The 20,749-nt window shown below is 37.6% G+C and overlaps 1 protein-coding gene across 1 annotated transcript in view; it reads right to left on the bottom strand.

Moving 5' to 3' along the window:
• Positions 1-4,334: 4,334 nt before the first annotated feature.
• The window catches only part of LOC583221 (golgin subfamily A member 3), a 31,363-nt gene continuing 14,948 nt past the window's right edge, over positions 4,335-20,749 (bottom strand). The window contains exons 10-23 of the mRNA XM_030991684.1: positions 20,179-20,397; positions 19,524-19,714; positions 18,120-18,261; positions 16,542-17,492; positions 15,679-15,816; positions 14,538-14,631; positions 10,402-10,616; positions 9,266-9,409; positions 8,305-8,439; positions 7,607-7,723; positions 6,672-6,797; positions 5,877-6,064; positions 5,194-5,307; positions 4,335-4,583 (exon numbers count right to left, since the gene is read on the bottom strand). Coding sequence (XP_030847544.1) covers positions 4,418-4,583; positions 5,194-5,307; positions 5,877-6,064; positions 6,672-6,797; positions 7,607-7,723; positions 8,305-8,439; positions 9,266-9,409; positions 10,402-10,616; positions 14,538-14,631; positions 15,679-15,816; positions 16,542-17,492; positions 18,120-18,261; positions 19,524-19,714; positions 20,179-20,397 — 2,940 coding nt within the window. The 3' untranslated portion in view covers positions 4,335-4,417. The remainder of the gene's footprint in view (positions 4,584-5,193; positions 5,308-5,876; positions 6,065-6,671; positions 6,798-7,606; positions 7,724-8,304; positions 8,440-9,265; positions 9,410-10,401; positions 10,617-14,537; positions 14,632-15,678; positions 15,817-16,541; positions 17,493-18,119; positions 18,262-19,523; positions 19,715-20,178; positions 20,398-20,749) is intronic.

Here is a 20,749-nt window from a genome sequence, read left to right on the forward strand (position 1 = left end):
TTAAAAAAAAATGTTGTATTGCCCTTTGCGACTGACCCAAAAATCTATGGTCGGCTTTTTAATTTAATTTTTTTTCTTACTTTTTTTTTTAGAAAAAAAATATTAATGCATTAAAAAGTGAGAAATATCAGAAAACCAAACATCTTTTTTAAAGGCCTTACCATATATTGGAGTAAAACAGGCCTACACGTCATTTGTCATTTGTTTTCTTTGAACAATGTGACTTGAAAGTGGCAGTATTATAAATGCAGCCACTTCATGTGTCTTTTATAAAGTTGCAGAGGTATTGAATGCTCAGTAGACAGACATTTACTCTGTGATTAGTGCAGTATACAAAATTAACCCCCAAATCTATAGAAGTTAGTCTAAGACCCATTTGCTTATAACATTTCATGTACAAATTTGTGTAATGATGGTTTGCACTATAAATCAACATGCTCATATAAGAACAGTTACAGAGGCACAAACATCTCAAGTGCAAATTCATCTTGGAGCTTTTTGAAAACCGAGGTTGGCTGTAACTGATTGTTTACATCCAAACATATTCCTTTTAATAAATAAATGTAAAAAATCTAGTGAACAGTTAAACATTATTGCCCATATTCATACAAGTGTATCATCCCATACGTTTAACATAATTCTACGAGACTTATATTAATGACTATTTCTCGCTTATATAAATATGGGTCTAAGAGATCAAATGCAGATTGATTGATTACAAAAAAGACAGGCAACAATAAAATAAATAAACAAAACAATGCAACATCGAGGCACTCAAAATAAGTTAAGATTCAGTTGGTCAATTACTACCCACATTACTACATCTTACATTTTTTAAAAACCCAGCTCATAATGAAAGTAATAACATTGATTCGTCTCTATAAATCAATAATTTCCCCACAAATTTGACTATTAAAATACATGTTATATCATAGTTTTATATCAGAGTTGTACAGACGACACTTTTCACATTGAGCAAATAAATAACATACCGGTAAATCGAAAATAACAAGATAAGTATAATATGTATGTACCAAAATTGATTGAAAACATTTAAAGATTGTGCAAATATAATAATTGCCTAGATGTTAAAAGTAAACAGCATTTTTCAATATATGTATACAAATATAGTTCAGCACAAAATATGGTTTACGGATCTATGTCATATGTGATACACAAAACAGAAGAACATACAAATAAATGGAATTCAGTATTACCAATATGTGCAAGCAGAAAACTAACATAATGATGGGTAAAATAATTTTAGAAAAGTGAATGCCTTAATTTGAAAATGAATAATTAATCTACAAGTATTACAAAAGGAGGTATTCCAGTAGACTGATAATTTCGGTCTGGTGAACACTCACATTTTTTTTAGAAGGCCAACAAAACCAACTTTGTCAGTCTTGTGAACTGCAGCCATCAAAGAAAACATACATGTATTATAACAATGCACAAATGTGATACAAATTCTAAAAATTATTCAAATTCTTGAAAGTTGTTTAGTTTTTGTTCATCCTAAATCTGATATTCAACTATATTTCAGCAAATTGAATTGGGTTGACTTTGAGTGACAATCACCATCCAGAAAAGCAGACAAGGGCTTAAATCATTCAGAAAAAAAGAATCATTCATATTTAAACCAATGATAACAGAATCACAAGATAGTCAGTCTTAAAATATTCTGGGACATAGGGACATTTAAAATATAACGTTTAAAGAAAACAACAAGAGACAAAAAAGCAGATAAAGAGAAGAAAAAATAGGATAGGAAAAGAAAGGATTCAAACAGAAAAGGAATATAGAGAAAAAGCAACGAATTCCATAAAGAAAGCGCAGGGTAGAAAATTTGGCAATATGATACAATGCAAAGAATACAATGACTTGCTGGAGGTAAAGATGCATTATTATGTGAAACTATATCCTATTATATATATTTCATAAGTACCACATATAGCAAAAGCACTACAGATTGTTCAATTAGGACAGTAATTAGGTATAGAATTTTGAAAAAAAGAACAAGATACACAAGAATCAATATTGCAATCTAATGAAATACCACTGAAGGAAATCATAAAGCTAACCATTATAGTCTAGCAATCTACATATTATCTAAAAGCACCTGTTATAAATATATTGTGTATTAAGCAAGACGATTCACTATGCACTTTCTTGTAATAAATATTTTGGGTAAATATATGCTTATTTACAGCTATTCTTACTGCTAATATTCGCCATACTCGCAAATAAAATCATCTATACACAGTAAATATCTTTTCTTTTCAACTTAATGACTATTCTTACAGCATTAAGACCACTGAAATTACTTGCACAATTCATTGCCCCTTCACACATTTCTTCAAAGTTGTAAAAATTTAAAACAGTTAATTTCTAGACATGTAGTAAGTTATAATTGAATGCAAAGATATTAAAAGTTGTTAAAAACATTAAAATAATAATGACCTAAAAAGAATATTATAAAAGCTGTATTCGACAACGACATCCAAATCTATGGACTATCCATTTCCTAAAATTAAAAGATAATGGTTGGCATTAATGAAAACATACTATCTTCAGTTCAGGTTTAAACCCAGACAAAGACCTTGTTCAGACCTTGCTGCAAAACCACAGTGTTATTTATGACGTAAAGCGTAGTACATTTCTAATTTCTGTATCTTATAACACAGAGCTCAGTGAATATGCGCAGGACCTTTCTTGCACGCAGTTGTCTTTCCTTTATATATTAAAAAAAATGCAGCGTTTTAATTTGTTGAGGGGGGGGGGGGCGGCGGTTAACGCCATTATATCTGAACGAGCCTCAAGTTGATAGACTTCGTCCATTAATTTATGAAGTGCCAAATGTCAACCTCTTTATCCTGTTAAATTGACTGTCATTCTGTACCTGAAAGAACAAAAATAATGTTTTTCTAAAATAAGTGTCTCCTTTTCATTCTATGACTGGATTACTTTTTTCTTTCTTTCAATTTTGTTCAAGAATCACAGTGATTTGCACAGAATAAAAAGGTTGCCACTTTAGTGATCCACGAAATCAGTGCATGAAAAAGTTCTTTGGCTTTGTGTAAAATGTTATGATACGATTCAGCTCAGTTGACAGGCTTTCACATATGCCAACTGGACCCTCGAAACTCAGCCATGTTGTCTCATTATCAGCACTGTACATGCAGACAGAAAACTAAAAATGTATATTCGTTGGTCCAATATATACATATACATGTACATCATATATCAGTTGATTAAAGCATCAATGTATTAAAGCATCTGCAACCAACATAAACCATGCAAGCAGATTACATTTGATGATGATAAGTACAATCTGCGCTTATAAAAATATGAAATATCCCAGACAAGATGGGACCCTATCCCATTCAAAATCGCACATTAATACGTCACTCTTACTGTTTAGCACTTCTATCAAAAGTCCATAATGCCTTTACATAGATCTTTACAATCTAAAGCCTTGTTCATACGTAACTTAGTGAACCACCTTAACACGAATAAACAAACAGATAAAATGATATGGCAAAATAAACTCTGATGCGCGCAAAGCACACAAAAAATCGGTATGTTTCAACAATCAAATCACAGAGTATGTGTTGGGGGCCTTTGCTGCAGACATCAATATTTGAAGAGCTTAATAGAGTACCGAAGCTGTGACGTCATAAATATCTTTTTTTAGAATTTCTCAATTTTTTCTTCATTTTCCGAAAGAACATCAAAAATAATGTCCAAATATCGAAAACCAATAGAATATGTTAAGTTTTGGCTGAGATATGACCATCTGAATGAATATATGTCCTATAGGAACTCAGTGTTATATTCTCTGGCTCCTAACCATTAGGAGCCAGAGCATATAACACTGAGTTCCTATGGGGGGTATATTTATTCAGATGGTCATATCTCAGCCAATACTTCACATATTCAATTGGTTATCGACATTTGGACATTATTTTTGATGTTATTTCGGAATATGAAGAAAAAATTGAGAAATTCTAAAAATAGATTTTTGATGACGTCACACTTCACCACTCTATTCCAAAAGGAGCTAAATTAAATTTTGATGAAAACTGAGTTATTGATATCAGAACCTTGTTCACTTAAGTACCCGTCTTTCAACAAATTTATTTACCTAAATTTCAGGAGCAATTATGAAAAACTGCAGCTTCTAATATCTCTTTTCAATAGACACCCGTACAAAATCTGGTAAACAATTTCTTTTTTCTCTGAAGTTAGAAAAATGGATTTAGCTCCTTTTGGAATTAAAATCTCCATTTGTAGGCCCATATTCATTCATTTACATACATGTGCAAATGTGAAATTATTTTTATTTTGCAGTGGACAAAGGACAAAGGTTTGTGAAATAAACAGACAGACACTCAATCAGGTAAGACTGGGTAGATTATAGGTCATATATCTGTGATCCCGATGACTTTCCATTGGTCATTTTTTGAGCTGGGGCTCCAGGAGCTGACCCGTTAGGGAGCTTGTGTGGAAGCAAGCCTGGAGTTGGGGTCATGGGGTCAATGCTGGCCCTCCGCAGGTCACGCACTTTATCACCGACCTCTCTGCATGGGAAGAAATGTCAAATATGTTATACAGGTTATAGTAATAATTGCTCTATTTATGAATAAAAGGGTATTTCTAATATAAATACAATAAGTCTGATAACTTTTAAGTTCTGAACAAATCCAACTGTGGGATATTCCCATTTTGCCATAACACAAAATTATAACCTGTGACAGACAAATCTTTAGGTAGAGTTCTACCCTAATAAGTGTTTAAAGACATCGTTTAACAATGTTAAATCTGATATGCATGGCCCTACATGTTATCGGTGTCTGTGATATGGTGTAATTTTGAAGCCCTAGAAAAATTAGTGCCTAATGGAATTAAAAATCTTTGATTGACCAGATTTACCCTAATTTTCCCCAATAGAACAAAAAATGAAATTTTGATTTCCAAACATATATATCTTGATAATCAGACAGGCGATCTGCTTTACATGGGTTGTCACAAATCATGGGGTTCCTGACTGACCTATAGGTTTATAAATATGATTGCAGTATGAGCTAAATGCAGGATTTTGTTTCAGAATCTGATGAAATGTTACTGGGTCACTTTAAGTAGCTTAGGGTCTGCTAAAGGTTCAGATTGAATGGCTGTGTGTGTCCTTACTTCCATGCCTCTGATGAGGTATTAACAGCGGCCGTGTGTTCCTTCATCTGGTCCTCCAGGGCACCCATCTGATCCTTGATGTTTTGTAAGCAGGACTGGATGGCATGCAGCGGTCTGATGTGGAAGAGGATATCAGGATAATAATAACAATTAATTAATCAATCGTTATCATCATCATCATCATCATCACCATCAATATCATCATTGTCATCATCATAGTCCTCAACTTTATCATCATCTTCATCATCATCATCATCATCATCATCATCATCATCATCATCATCATCATCATTATCATTGTCACCATCATCATCATCGTTGTAGTTGTCATCGTCATCATCATCATCATTATCATCATCATCGTCATCATCGTTGTAGTTGTCATCGTCATCATCATCATCATCACCCCTGCCTGATTGGCATATGGTTAATTGATTGTGATCCAGCACTTGCACATAATTATATTTTGTCAAAGACATAGGATTATGGCTTGGGTTGTGAATGGGTTTTCAGTTGGGTTTACGTCTGGGCTTAAGTAGAGTGTTGGGTTGAAGTTAGGCATTCAGTTGGGAAAAGAAATGTATCCTAAAGCGATTGTCACCAGAGCATCATACCTTTGGACTACTATTTCTCAATGCATTTTACGAAGTTAACATCCGTAACATGAGGAAAAGATATCCTACCTGCTATGACTGGCCGACACCCCTTCCACCACATCACTGTTGAGTAACGACTCCACATCATAGGCGATCTCGGGTACCACGATGTCGTCCGCTGGCCCCTTGCCGTCACCCTGGCTAGCCCCATCTGCCCCTGGCTTGCCCATGGTGGCTGCCACTCGGCTCTTGGACTTGAGTTTGGCTTTCAGAAGCTGGGAAAGTAAGAAAATGTTCATTATTTGAATTTTAGAGACATCTGTTGGTTTCTTGCTTGAGCCCGAAATTAAAGTCTGACATGAACTTCTATATGAGCTGTACATAAGATAGTCTGAGTAGGTGTCAGGGCCTGAAATCAGGGTGTGGCCTGAAAACTGGCATCCTTGGAATTTACAACTACCGATATTAAAAATACATTGCTCTGACTGAACAGATATGCATGATATGAACCAACACTTTGTACACCTTGCAACACCTTGAAATAAAATGCACACAAGTTGTGTACATCTGGGCCAAGTCTTACAAAGAGTTGATCACAACTATGTACATAAGAGATAGGCGACTGCAAACTTGCGATTGATTGGAGGACTTGCGATTGATTTGGATCAATCGCAACTCTTTGTAAGACGGGGCCCTGATTAATGAATGAAACATTGTTTTATACAAATATGGTGTTTTCAGGGCCCTATTTTATTGAGTCTTGTTTCTACGACAAATTTGCTCTCAGCCAATCAAATGACACCATTTCATTAGCTTATAACAATTATTGTAACTTGTTATTGATGACAGGTTTTATGACACAAGGCCCAGAGCCCCACTTACTTTATTCTGTTGCAATGTAGCCTGGAGAGCAGATTTGAGTTGACTCAGTTTGGCTTGGAAAGCAAACTTCTCTTTCCTTGTTGATGCAAGCTCTTTCTTCATTCCATCCAGCTCTTTATTTGTCATCTGGTAAGGGAAAAATATTGATAATACATTAATGATGTGATATCTCCAAAAGTAAACTTTCTGTTATGCCAAATAACAAAAATAATGTGTTTCTCGTCCAGACTTACGGCTGCTATGCTAGTTATATTTGGCTAAGCTTATTTATTGACAGATATAGTGCTATGTGAGTATACTGATGCAATGTATGAACAAACAAAATGATTTGTATCACTTTAGGAGCTATTTAAACAAAATGTATATCACAGGCTTTTTTGTGTTTGTGGCTTTTATTGATTTGTTTTTCTTCTTCTGAATAGTTAAAAGATTTTTAAAAAAGTGAAGGCGGCGGCCAAGAAGGAGGCGGGGGGGGGGGGGGGGGGGGGAGACAGACGAGAAATGCTTTGTTTTTGTTATTTGTTACATGTGAAAATTATTCCATATACCCTGGTATTATACTCAGAAGTTATTCATGATTCATTCAGATTCATTCATGTCCACACTGTGTGCACTACGGTAAAAAGTCTTTAAACTTATGACCTTCTCATCATTGCGGCAACTGATAAAGCACTTTCACTGCAGTTTTGTAAGGTCATCTAGATCAAGCAGGTCATTCATTCAGTGTTTAGGCCTGACATTGAAAATGTGAATTCATTTCACCATTCCTAGAGACTAATAACATTTTACCATACATTTACCACTTATACAGTAGAGAGTGATGTCTCATTAAGGATATTTCTTTTGTGTGCAGTTTGTAGGGTTCACAGTGGAGCTCTTATTAATTCAAGAATATCCTCCCCCCCCCCCCCCCCCGACAAAATGAGATATCTAACCTGTAGGTTAGTCTTGACTCCATCCATTTCTATTTGTTGTCTTTTCTCTGCTAGCACGAGTTGTTCTCTCAAAGCATCTGCTTCTCTGGTCTTCTGCTCGCTCTGCCATGCCAATGTCTGGATCATACACAAAAATATACTTCATTCAGGAACATATTGAAGCATAACATAACTGGCAGACAGTAGGTGAGAGGGGTAAAGTAGTGAATATGTGTTCATGCATATCTGGGTTGTATGGAACCAGATTTAAAAATTCATGACATTTCCATCACTATCTCAAACCCTTTATAATTGTACTTGATCTTGCAATATGATATGGATATGGATATGGAGAAATACTAATAATCCTCAACTTTCTTTGCAGTGCACACAAAATAAAATCCAAATGGTAAATTACTACATTTATCATTTATAACATAGTTTGGGTGGTTCAAAGCTTATAGTGAATCATCCACTTCCCTACCTAACAAATGAAATTATGATTACTTCAATAACATTAAGACAAAACTGGACTATTGACTTCAAATTGTGAGTTTATTTAATCCAATGACAATCCCCAACTACACTGAACACATGAATATTCAAAGGGGATATTTGCATATTTGTCACATCACAAAAATGTGATTGAATACATGTACGACTTGAAGAATCAATAGAATGTCCCAGATCTGTAATTGTGGTTGAAAATCAAGCCTCACCTTCATTTGATCTTCAAGTACAGGGCTCTGTGCATCCTTGTCTTTAAGATGTCTCTTTAATCTCTCCATGTGACTCTTATTGGCTTCAATATGTCTCCTCATCTCTTCTCCTTCTTTCTTCTGTTTCTCCTCGTTCTGAAATGATAATAAATAATAATAATAATAATCGGTCCATTTAAATAGCGCAGTTATTATATGAATATACTCTTCTGCCCTAAATACAAAATATCGTATTATCATCCCAGCTGTAGCTGCGCCATCATAACAAGGCGCTAAAGCATTCAAGGAATTCCTTCCTACCAGGTACCCATTTACTTCACCTGGGTGGAGAGTGACAAATGTAGATAAATGTCTTGCAAAAGGACATTGGTGCTGCAGCCAGACTCAATTTGTGAACTATGTAAAGAATTTCACTGTTTCTTCCTTCGATCAATGGCTACATTTCACATATTATGTAGAGTTTTGGGGTTTTGCACTTCTGTTACGACATATTAAAATGCCTATGGAGCTGATATGAAAGGTGCTAATGACTTTATACATGATTTACTTCACCAGGGGGGTGTTTCACAAAGATCCTAAATTGAATTTATCTCTAAGTTGGACTTAACAATTATACAAAGCCGTTAGCATCTGTGAAAATATTTTGTAAAAGTTATTTTAAAAGGCATAAAATGTTGATTCAAATCATTCATATTTTCTATTATCAAGGAGATTTCATGTTCTTGATGTGGAATTCATAAAAAGTCTAAAATACTTGAAATTCGCATTTGAATATATTTTATTTTAAGGTTACAAATGGCTATCCATAATTTTTAAGTCACACCTAGAGTTAAATTTGACTTAGGATCTTTGTGAAACACCCCCCTGAAGTACCAACATAAGGTTAATTAAGCACCCTTCTTCTCCTCCTCCTCATCCTCCTACTACCCCCAAACTGGAAGGAATGTGTCCATGACTTTACCTGTTTCAGTCTTGCTAACTCTGATTTCAGGGCTTTCATCTCGTCTTCCTTCTGCTTGGCTTCACTTCGGATCTCCTGAGAATCACCCTGTAAGGTCTCCAGGTCTTGCCGTAGCTGATTACATTGGCCCTTCTCACTGGAAAACTGTGGGATTCAACAAGAAATACATTGTTGGTCAAACAGTTTTTGAGCGTCAAATAACGCATGGCTGGAATGGGAGGGGAGATTGTGCACACAGTGTGTGCAGGCAAGCACTGAATGTAATAGTAAATCTGTAAAGCACTTGGAGACGTCCGAGATTTATTAAGCGCTATATAAAAGCTGAATATTATTATTTCAATAGTTAAAAGGTTTAAGGTCTTGATGTAGCTGATAAGGTCTTCCTCATTGTCAAGCTGAGTGATGCAAAAAGAAAGACATTTCACTGTTGATTAAACGACTATATTGTTGTACAGTCAAGATGAAGCCCATTACATTGGCAAGGTGTGAGCATCAAGGAAATTTTCATAAAAATAATAACCGATTCTTGTATAGCACATACTACCTGATCATAAAATATCTATATGCCCTTCCAAAGAGGTTTGGATCATTATCTTGGTTTAGCATCACTGCCTTGATGATCGCTTCAGCGTTCAATTAATTATGTACCCATTTAGTTAATCTGGGTCAAATTTGGCAAATGTAGATGAATGCCTTGTCATGGGACGTCAGAGCTGTGGCAGGGGTTTGAATCCTGTACCTTCTGAGCTACATTTCTGTGACTCATCCAGTTACCACACCTTTAAAATCCTAAAGTTGTGCTATATAAATGGAATTCTGGGAGGTGTTTCTCAAAGACAAAGATCGACTTTAAATTGGTCTTATCTATGGCAGGCCATTTATACCACTGTTTGCTCTCACCACTAGTCTCTCAATTATGATCTTTAGATAATATTTTTCCTTCAATAATGAACTACAAAAAAATGAAAACTCTGTAGATTTGTGACCATGATTTGTATTTCTCTTGAGAAACAAATGCCTGAAATGGTTAGAGGACCTAGTGGCATGACACGGCTTGACAAAGTCCAACTTTAAGTTGATCTTAGTCTTTGTGAAACACTCCCCTGTTCTAATGATTTGACAGAATCTATTTTTACCTGTTTCTTAATGTCCTGAGTAGCTTGTTTCTCCTTTTCCAGCACCGCTCCCATCTCACGGACAAGTTTCTGAAGACGCAAGTTCTCATTGGCCCTCTCCTGGGCTGTACTTGTCAGCTCGGCAGACAGCTCCTCTACCGCACTCTCTCGCTGGGCGAGGGCACTTTCCAGCATTCCTGTGTGCTGCTTGAGGGCCGAGTGACTCTGGTGCACACCTGAAGGATGATAATAATAATAACTAGAAATTTAATTCGTCATGGGGACGAATTAGGTGGTCTGTCTTCAATTTTCATGATCATTGACACGTCAAAAAGTAAAAAAATTGATGAAAAAAAATTGTTGGAGACGCCAGGACTCGATCCAGGGACCGCGAGGTCGGAAGTCAAGTGCGTTACCGATGTACTAAAATATTTCCCATAGAGATTACACGGAAACGGAAAATACAATTCTCAAATCCCACTTTGTAAGTGAAATATGAGCATGATACCGGCATATGATCGAAAAATAAAGGGCACATTTATTATAGCTCATTGTCTCAGCTACAACATACTCAAAGCTCAGCGTAAACGAAGATAAAATGATGGAGATATTACTCGCGAAAGACAAGAATATAGAATCCAGTTTTGATAAAAAGTCATGTCCCGTAGAGAATACACGCAAAATGTGAAAATTGACATGCCTCCTTTAATCGCAAAAATACGGCATGATGCCATTGTCAAAATGAAAAATACGTCGCAAATTTATTTGTGGAGATTTGTCTCAGCTAGAACATATCAAAATTTGGATGAAAATTGATCAATATTTACAGAGATACAATCAATTTTCCAAAAATATGCTGACGACATAATATGCAAATTGAAATTTTGAGTTCGGAGGCCATTATGATGACGTCATGAGTTAATTGAGTGTCAAATGAGACATGAAATCAAATCTCCGACTCATAATCTATCCAAATATGAAAAAGAATTGGGAGTATCTATCCATTCTGAAGAGCTACAATGGATTTTGTATAGGCATGTTTTTGCCCATATATGCTATGTATTACAAGAGCTCGCACGCATGGACATTTACCTTGAACGGAGGCAATCATGATGACGTCATGAGTTAATTGAGGGTTCGAACGGACTTTACCTTGAACGGACGCTCATTTCGTTATTAATGGTCATAAAGAGATAAACATGGTATCAAATTGTTCGGAATAAATTGGGGAATACTATGATAGACAAAAAAAAAGCGATTCTCGGTTGCGTACGACCATTACGAACACAAACGTGCGCGCAAATTTATGCTGCGAAAATTTTCGAAATTTTCGAAATGCTTGAAATGGCCTAAAACGTACTCTAATTTGATCAAAAAAAGATTATGAGCATTTTTTATTTTTGCGCGCACCGACGCGCGGACGGACACGTACGCGCGCGTTTATTGACCTTAAGTTGACCGGACGGATATTGACCATAATCGTTATAAATATGAATGAGAAATGATTTACGGTTATAAAGATATGATCATGAGTTGATTCTCAGAGCACTTCACAAAATGGCGCCTGGATGACGTCACGATATTTTGATGAACTTGAAAATGTTCCTGTCACGTCTTAAGATGATGACCTATGACTGTGTTAAATTTGAAAGAAATTGGACGGTTCAATTTTGAGTAATCGTGCACACAAAAAAGTGGTCACAAATTTATTTTAATTGAATTGTGTTTTTGTACAAATTCAATTAAAATACTAGAAATTTAATTCGTCACGAAGACGAATAAGGTGGTCTGTCTTCAAGTCTTATGATAGATTAAAATAGTTACTGTATTGAGAAAGGGAGAAGTTATAAAGACATGTAAACAATGATCATGATGATGATGATGATCTTGATAGTAATGGTGATGACGATAATGATGATGATGATGATCATGATGATGTTGATGATTATCATCAACAGACCATGATGACATCAGACTGAACAAAATGAGAGAACATTTAGATAGTATAAAGTCTCAGCTACAACACACTCAAAAATCAACAAAAATCAAGCTGAAATAACGGCGATATTGCTCGCAAAAGACAAGAATGTAGAATCCAGATTTGAGAAAAAGTCATCTCCCATAAGGATTACACGCAAAAAGTAATGGATCAAGTGATAATAGGGTAATAATAAAGTAAATATGGTTGTTTATTACATTATTTGCGATTGTACGTGTTTTAATATTCAAAGGAGATGGTACAGTGAAAGGTCAAAAAGAAAAAAAAGTTAAAAAAAAAAATTGTTGGAGACGCCCGGACTCGAACCAGGGACCTCGAGGTCGGAAGTCAAGTGCGTTACCGATATACCAAAACATTTCCCATAGAGATTACACGTAAACGGAAAATGGAATTATCAAATCCCACTTTGTAAGTGAAATATGAGCATGATCCCGGCATCTGATCGAAAAATAAAGGGCACACTTGTGATAGCTTATTGTCTCAGCTACAACATACTCAAAGCTCAGCGTAAACAAAGATAAAACAACGGAGATATGGCTCGCGAAAGACCAGAATGTAGAATCCAGTTTTGAGAAAAAGTCATGTCCCATAGAGAATACACGCAAAATGTGAAAAATTGACATGCCTCCTTTAATCGCATAAATACACCATGATACCATTGTCAAAATGAAATAGCGTGTTGACTGCATTTGTAGAAAATATTCTCAGGTAGAACATATCCAAATTTGAAAGAAAATTGATCAATATTTACAGAGATACAATCAATTTTCCAAAAATCTGCTGACGTCATAATATGCAAATTGAAATTTTGAGTTTGGAGGCCATTATGATGACGTCATGAGTTAATTGAGGGTCAAATGACACATGAAATCATATCTCCAACTCATGCTTCTTCCAACCATGATATAAAAAATGGAAACAATTGATTATCTGAAGAGCTATTTTGATTTTTAAAATGTCATGTTTTTGATCAAATTTGCATTATATTGCCCATAGCAGCACGCGCGGATTTTGAACTTTGACGCGCGATCACGGCCTTTTGAAAGGTCAAGGGTGACTGAAATTAATGTAAATTGTCATTTACGGTAAGAGGAATCTAAATCATGTAAACAATTTGAATTTGACCTTTTCCGCGCGTTGTGAGCGCGCGCAACGCGCGCGGTGACACTTACGGACGGAAAATTTTGAAATGCTTAAAATGACCTGATTCGTACTCTCCTTTAATAGTTAAGTGATTTTGAGCATTTTAAAATTTTGACGCGCACGTACGCGCGCGTCATGACCTTTATGTGACCTTTGATGACATGACCTTTTGACCCTTGACCTGAAATATATGTGATATGGATATGAATGACCTTTGCTTATGCATCATGAAGATATGATGGATAACGTGATTTCACAAAATGGCGCCTGGATGACGTCACGATGACGTGATGACCTTGAAAAGGTTCCTGTCACGTCTCATGACAATGACCTATGACTGTGCCAAAATTGAATGAAATTGACGAAACCGAACTTGAGTTATCCTAGGCACAAAAAAGTGTAGGAAATAAATAAAAATAAAGAATAATAATAATAATAAAGAAAATTCTGACGAAAACAATAGGTGATCTGTTTTCAACAGACCACCTAATAAATACAGCATTTGTTATGCGCCATCGATCTAGTAAACTATTCTGAGGTGCAGAGGGGTAGAATTAGAATGGGTTACATAAAAGAAATAAGAACAAATATGCATAATATAGATGTACTTTCATCAACATATAATTAACTAAAATAACATGCAAACATATATGACTATAGATTCTTTTTGAATGTTTCTAGGGATGTTAATGATATCAATGAGTTTACCTTATTTCATTTAATCATATTAATCCAAACAAGCAATCTACTGAATGATAAACTAGAAAGTTGCTGGAAACCAATTCTAACCTGACTCTAACTTGCACATTACACACAGCGTGTAGGATGTTGGCAAGGTAACTACCTCAATATCCATATCTTTTTAGGAAATTATCCAGCTGTCCTTCATACGCTCATCTACTTTTGATAGTGTACCTTCAATAAATACACATTGATCTGTTACCTGATACAGAAAATTCAAGCACCAACATTGATCCTAAAATCATTAAGTTTTCTCCCTTTAAATCTTGCTTACCTGCTAACCTTCCTCTCTCTCGCTCCAAGTCAAGAGCCAGGGCGCGATTGTTCAGCTCATTTCTCCTCTGACGGTCCAAGACTTCCTTTAAATCCTGCAAAGAACAAACACAAAAATAATTTTTTTGAGAAAATTTGTACATCACTGCATAGTTACATTTCTCACAAGATGACATTCCACATGACCCTGCAATCTCATGATATATGAGTAAATCCCATAGACTTCATATGTCGGGAAATCTTTCTGAACACATATGATTCTTAATAAGAACATGTTTCCTAGACCTAAATTGATCTTTAAAAAAATTAAGATAATCAAGCCGACAGAAACTTTGACAACTTTTACTTTTGATGGGATCCTCAATGTTGTTACATGCAGGCGCGGATCTACGGGGGACCCCTGTAAAAAGGAACACTTAAAAAGCATAAATTTTAACTTTATTACACAACAAATGAAAAGTCCCCCCCCCCACCCTTTTGCAAAACAAAAATGGAAAAAAAAAAGTACTTACTACCCTTGCTACCTATACTCAGTATCTGTGTATTACAAGATGCAGAATTCTGAGGCGTAATACACCCAGGTCATTTTATTTCGCTGTAGCATATTTTTCTTTCTTAAAGTAGCCACACAAAGAATCAAAAGTGTTGCAAAATTCATATCATTGCGAAGGGGAAGCCTTGCCGATCGAATACAACAACTCTTCTCTTCAAAATATGTTTGGGGCCCGCAGTAATCAACTCTCAAAAATGTTAGTTTTGATGTTTCCAGATTTTCTGCCTTCAGCAGTCCTTTGTAGAGCGTCAGTATTTGTGACGTCACATACGGGACACGGCTGGCTAGCTGCATACTTCTACACGGTACTGAGCTGTTCGTCCAGTGTGTGATGTCACTATTCAGAGCTCGTTACGCTTGTGTGTTGACTTACGTTGAGGGGCGTTCAGGGGTCTAAGGAGGGTCTTGAAAAATTGCATTTTACGCCTTTCCATGATATCTATATGATTTCTCAGCAAATTGTTCGTGTTTTTCAAGAGAAAATATTTCCATCCATATGTAATTTGTTCTAATTATGAGTTATTAGTGAGTTTTCTTTGTGTAGCTCCTTTAAGGTGGTTTTCAGCATCATGTGTAAATGAACCTTTACCTGTAGCTCTGCCTCTAACTCATCGATCTTCCTCCTGTATGCTTCTGTATCGTCTTCCATGTTTCTTCTGAGATCCTGGACTTCATCATTGAGTCGGTTCCTCTCATTCCTCAACACATCCACATCTTGCTTCATACTCTGCAAGAGACACATAATATTAGCGGTACTGAGAAAATCAAGCTCTGTTGAAAATTGTCACGGTGCTTGCAGACTAGTCCCATATGTGCAAATAATTGACGGTTAACCATTTTTGTTTCCCGAGGTTGTTGAAAATTGTCTTTTTGTCAGTCACCTTTCACAGCTAAAAATGGTAGTATCTCAGGGAAATATCAAGAATGCAGTTTTTACATAGAAGAAATTTAGGGTTCAAAAGATTAGTTTAAGGGCTAAAAAATTAACAATCATTCCTCAAAAATAGAAATGGTTGGCAGCTACAGTCAAATTTGCTTTAGTCACTACCTGTCTACAAAGACCACATTTTTTGTTTCCTTGGAAATGGTTCCTCATTAAAACATGTACTAAAGGAACCTGTCTACAAAGGCCACTTTTTGTGTTCCCCGTGGGCAGTCGCTATAGAGGGGTTTGACTGTATTATGTCATAGCTCAGTTCTTCTGAAATGAAATTCCATATTACTTCTGAAATTAACAATTACTTCTCAAATTCATAGGCTTTACATGACACTGAAAACTTATGATCGCATACATAACAAAACAAGTAAGAGATGTTAATGGTAAAAGTACATTTAAACATTATTCAATTGTTGCTGCATTATCTACATCAATTACTTAGAAATAATCAACTTATAGCAAGGAAAGGATTATGAGAATTTCCAAAGACAAGAATGAAAATATGATGTTCTAACCTGTAACTCATTCAAGAGTTTGTCTTGTTCCTCTTTGCTAAGTTGAGCCACAGCAGCAGTTCGCTCATGGAGTTCCCTTTCTACCTGATCCTTAGCTACGGATGTATCCTGGAGCTGAATGGTTAGAGCTCCCAAATGAGCTTCATACGCACGCTCCTTCTGTCTCAGCTCCTTCTGGACATTGCTCAAATCCGTACCAAGGCGCAGGACATTGGCCTTCTGCTCTCCCAGGTCACGATGCATGGAGCTCTGGGTGTCCGCTGACCTCTGGCGAAGTGCCGCATTCTCATCCATGAGGCCTTCCAGCTGCTTCTGATCCTCACTCAGAGACTCCAGCTGGCCATGGAGGTTGGCATTCTCTGCTAAGGCATTCTGGAGTTGGTGCTCCAGCATCTGGAAACCTTCCCTGGCTTTGGACAGTTCAACCTGAAGGCCGGCGTTGGCCTGTGCCGAGGACTCCTGGGAATGACGTGTGCTCTGCATGTCTCGCCTCAGCCCCTGGATCTCCTTCTCCAGTTGTCCCTTGGCTTCCAGGAGCTCATCAATGATGGCATCTTTGTTTCCGATGGCTGCAATCGACGCCTCCAGGTTAGCCTCCTGGGCCTCCACCTGCTGTTCCTCGACCTTGAGCTGTTCTCTCACCTGCTGCCCTTCCATCTGAGCAGCCTCCAGCTCTGATGTCTTTGCACCAAGCTCTTGTCGCATTTGCTTGAAGCCCGTCTCCACCCGACTGAGGTCTCCACGTAGCTTCTGCAGGGAGTCATCAAACGTGCGCTTCTCTTCGTTGGCACTTGCCAGAGCTGCCTCTAAGGAAGCCTTGTCTGCTCTGAGCTGACGGACATCATCGTCCTGTCCTGTTGACTTGCCTTGCTCCTCCTTTAGTTTCTGCTCTACATTATTGCACTTCATCTGTAAGGCTGCCATTTCAGTTTCCCGGGCCGCCAATGCTTCCTGTTGGATAAATAAAATGAACAGGGGGGCGTTTCACAAAACTTGTCATCAGTGACAAATGGCAGTTTTTGTTATAAGCTACTGAAATCCTTGCTTCCGATTGGTTATCAACAGATTTGTCACTGATTTTTGTCATTGTTATTGAAAAAAGGCTTTGTGAAACGGGTCCCAGGTGTCTCTAAAATTGATTAGAAATTTGGAGAGCTCAACAATGAGTATTCAAAATATGTACAATCCATTTTAAGGTACATATAAATTTAAAAGGCTAAAGTGTGTTATCATAAACATTGAATGAAAGTGCAAACAAATACATATTAATGCTCAGCAGAACTGTTCACAATAAATTTTGTTTAAATGCATTGACATAAAATACTGAAGAATAGCAATTAGTACAAGACATGCACGTATTAATACTTGTGCTCATCAAAGCAACATCAAAGGAATAAACCAGAGACCTGAAACCAGACAATGTATATCGAAACTCAAACTGAAAAAGGTTGTTTTTCGAATAGCATTTGCTCTCATATTTACTAATGGTACACATGGTATGGCAAAGCAATGTCAATCCCATTTCCAGCAACAAATCAAAGCTATAACATGTAATAATGTGTTCCTTTAATTCCGTACCTCCGCAAGGGCCAACCCCTTGACCAGCTCTCTCTTCTCTGCCTCCAGACTCACTAGGGCAGCATGCTTGGCCTCTAACTCCTGTCGAGCGACGTCCAGTTGCCTCTCCAACTCAGACGCTGATGCTATCAGGCCTGCCAACCTGTAAAATAAAAATCATACCTTGTGCCAATCAAATTTTTAAGCCTGTTTGCACTAGTTTGGCCATGGGGATTAGACCTCCCTGCAAGGTCACTGACAGGTGGTTATCTCACCAAATCAGCTCTCAATTAACATAAGAAAAAGGGGATCATGGGGAACCAACAGACACCGATTATGCATTGTTTGCTATATAGAGGGCACAAGTAGCTATAAGTTGTGCAGTGGGGCTTTAAGCTTTGTGATCAAGATGATAACATCAAATTGTTATTGGACTTCAAAACACAGTTGACATCAAATTCTTATATATATACAAAATTGTTCACGTTGTGGATTCCAATATGAAAAACCAAGTATAAACTTTCTAAAATTGCGAATAATGTTTTAAATTGGGTAAGGTTATTTTTTATTTATTTTTTTTTTTTTTTGTGGGGGGGGGGGGGGGGGGGGGGGGGGGGGGGCTTTTGCATCCCCATTCAGAAACCACCTTGAGACTTAAGCTACAGTCCCATATACGTCCCGGACCGTCCCGGACCATCCCGGACCCCATCCGGGTAGATCCGGGATTCGGTCCGTGTTGACACCGTGTTGGCACCGGGGTGGTCCTGGATGGTCCTGGATGGTCCTGGATGGTCCTGGATGGTCCTGGGCGGTCCGGGAGTCGACCCCGGATGTTTTTGACGGTCAAAAACTGCCGGGGTGGTCCGGGACGGTCCGGGACAATAGTTTGATCCGGGGTGATCCGTGTAGCCACCGTGCTGGGTCCGGGGTCATCCGTAGTGGCGCCGGGGCGGTCCGTGTTGATCCGTGGCAGTCCGGGAGTGAGTTATTGACCGCCCAGGACCATCCAGGACCACCCAGGACCATCCAGGACCACCCCGGTGCCAACACGGTGTCAACACGGACCGAATCCCGGATCACCCCGGATGGGGTCCGGGATGGTCCGGGACGGTCCGGGACGTATATGGGACTGTAGCTTAAAAGCATCACACTTTTTTTAACAAAACATCCCGGACCATCCCGGTTCACCCCAGACCATGGTCCGGGATGGTCCGGAGTGGTCCGTGCTCGTCCGTGCTGGTCCGGCTTTATATGGGACTGGGGCTTTAGGTCCGTATTCTACCAAAATTAAAACCAGACACTGGGCTTAAGCTTTTGCTCAAAGTCAGGTGTAACAAAGGAAGTTAGTCTGAGCTCTAAATTTTCCTTTGTTAAATGTACAGAAGGGTCATTGAATTAAAAGTAATTTGAACTGTTCTGTCGCACCTGTACTTCTCTTCTTCCATCTGGTCCATCTGGCTGAATACGGCCTGTTGGACAGCGGTTTTCTCCCTCTGCATGGCTGAGAAAGTGGCTTCTCTGGTGAAGATATCCGCTTCAATGGTCTCAAGGTTCTTAGCTATCTGTTCCTTCTCCTGCAGCATGCGCTGTCTCTCTTCTTTCAGTTGCTGCTTCACCTGTAATTCAAAAGTAATGTACAGCATTGGTAAGTGTTGAACTTCCTTAAAAAATATACAATTATCTAAACTTGTGATGATATGCACTATCAAAGCTACCAGGATAACTACTTTGAAGCTTTATCTGGGGGGTGTTTCACAAAGATCCCAAGTTGAACTTATCTCCAAGTTGGACTTAACAATTATGGAAAGCCGTTAGCATCTATAAAAATATTTAGTAAAAGTTATTTTAAAGGCATAAAATGTTGATTCAAATCATTCATATTTTGTATAATCAATGAGATTTCATGTTCTTGATGTGGAATTTATAAAAAGTCTAAAATACTTGATTTTTTGCTTTTGAATAAATTTTATTTTAAGGCTACAAATGGCTCTCCATAATTTTTAAGTCCAACTTAGAGTTAAGTTTGACTTAGGATCTTTGTGAAACACCCCAAAGTGCTAATATTTGTGTAAGTATGTACCTTTGTGTTATCAGTCTTGAGATTCTCAATTGAAGCAGTCTGAGAAGCGATCTTGATCTGGGAAGCTCCAAGCTCTTCCTGGAGCTGGTTCCTGGTCTCCTGGGCAAAGCCTAGCTGTTCCTGGAACCAGTCCCTAGCCTTGGTCAAGGACTCGACATCAGTCTGTAAGGAGGAGAGCTTGGCCCCAGCCGTCGTTTGGTCCTGTCTTGCTTGGTCCACCTGGATGTAATAAAAGAGAGAAAGATTTTACTTATGGTATAGCCTGTATAAAGACCACTCATGAGCAATAAAATAGTGGTGTTAACAAACAGTATGAATGAGAAAATTTGTTTCAGGGAAACAAATAAAATGTGGTATGTAGAGACAGTTGTCTCATAATCATGATCTAATGAAAAAGGTGTACACCACTATGGTAAAGTGCTATTTATTTGATATTTTTTCAAGGTGATCCGACATTTGCTCTAAGCCGATCTATGTCAAAGATAGAAAGACTTAGATTGCAATTCAGTTTTTGGTCGAGTGTATGGTTAGGGTTGAGAATAGTGTTATATGCAGATTGAAGTTGGAAAGT

This window comes from Strongylocentrotus purpuratus, unplaced genomic scaffold (assembly GCF_000002235.5).
Source record: "Strongylocentrotus purpuratus isolate Spur 01 unplaced genomic scaffold, Spur_5.0 spur5_scaffold_2, whole genome shotgun sequence".
Classification (NCBI taxonomy): domain Eukaryota; kingdom Metazoa; phylum Echinodermata; class Echinoidea; order Camarodonta; family Strongylocentrotidae; genus Strongylocentrotus; species Strongylocentrotus purpuratus.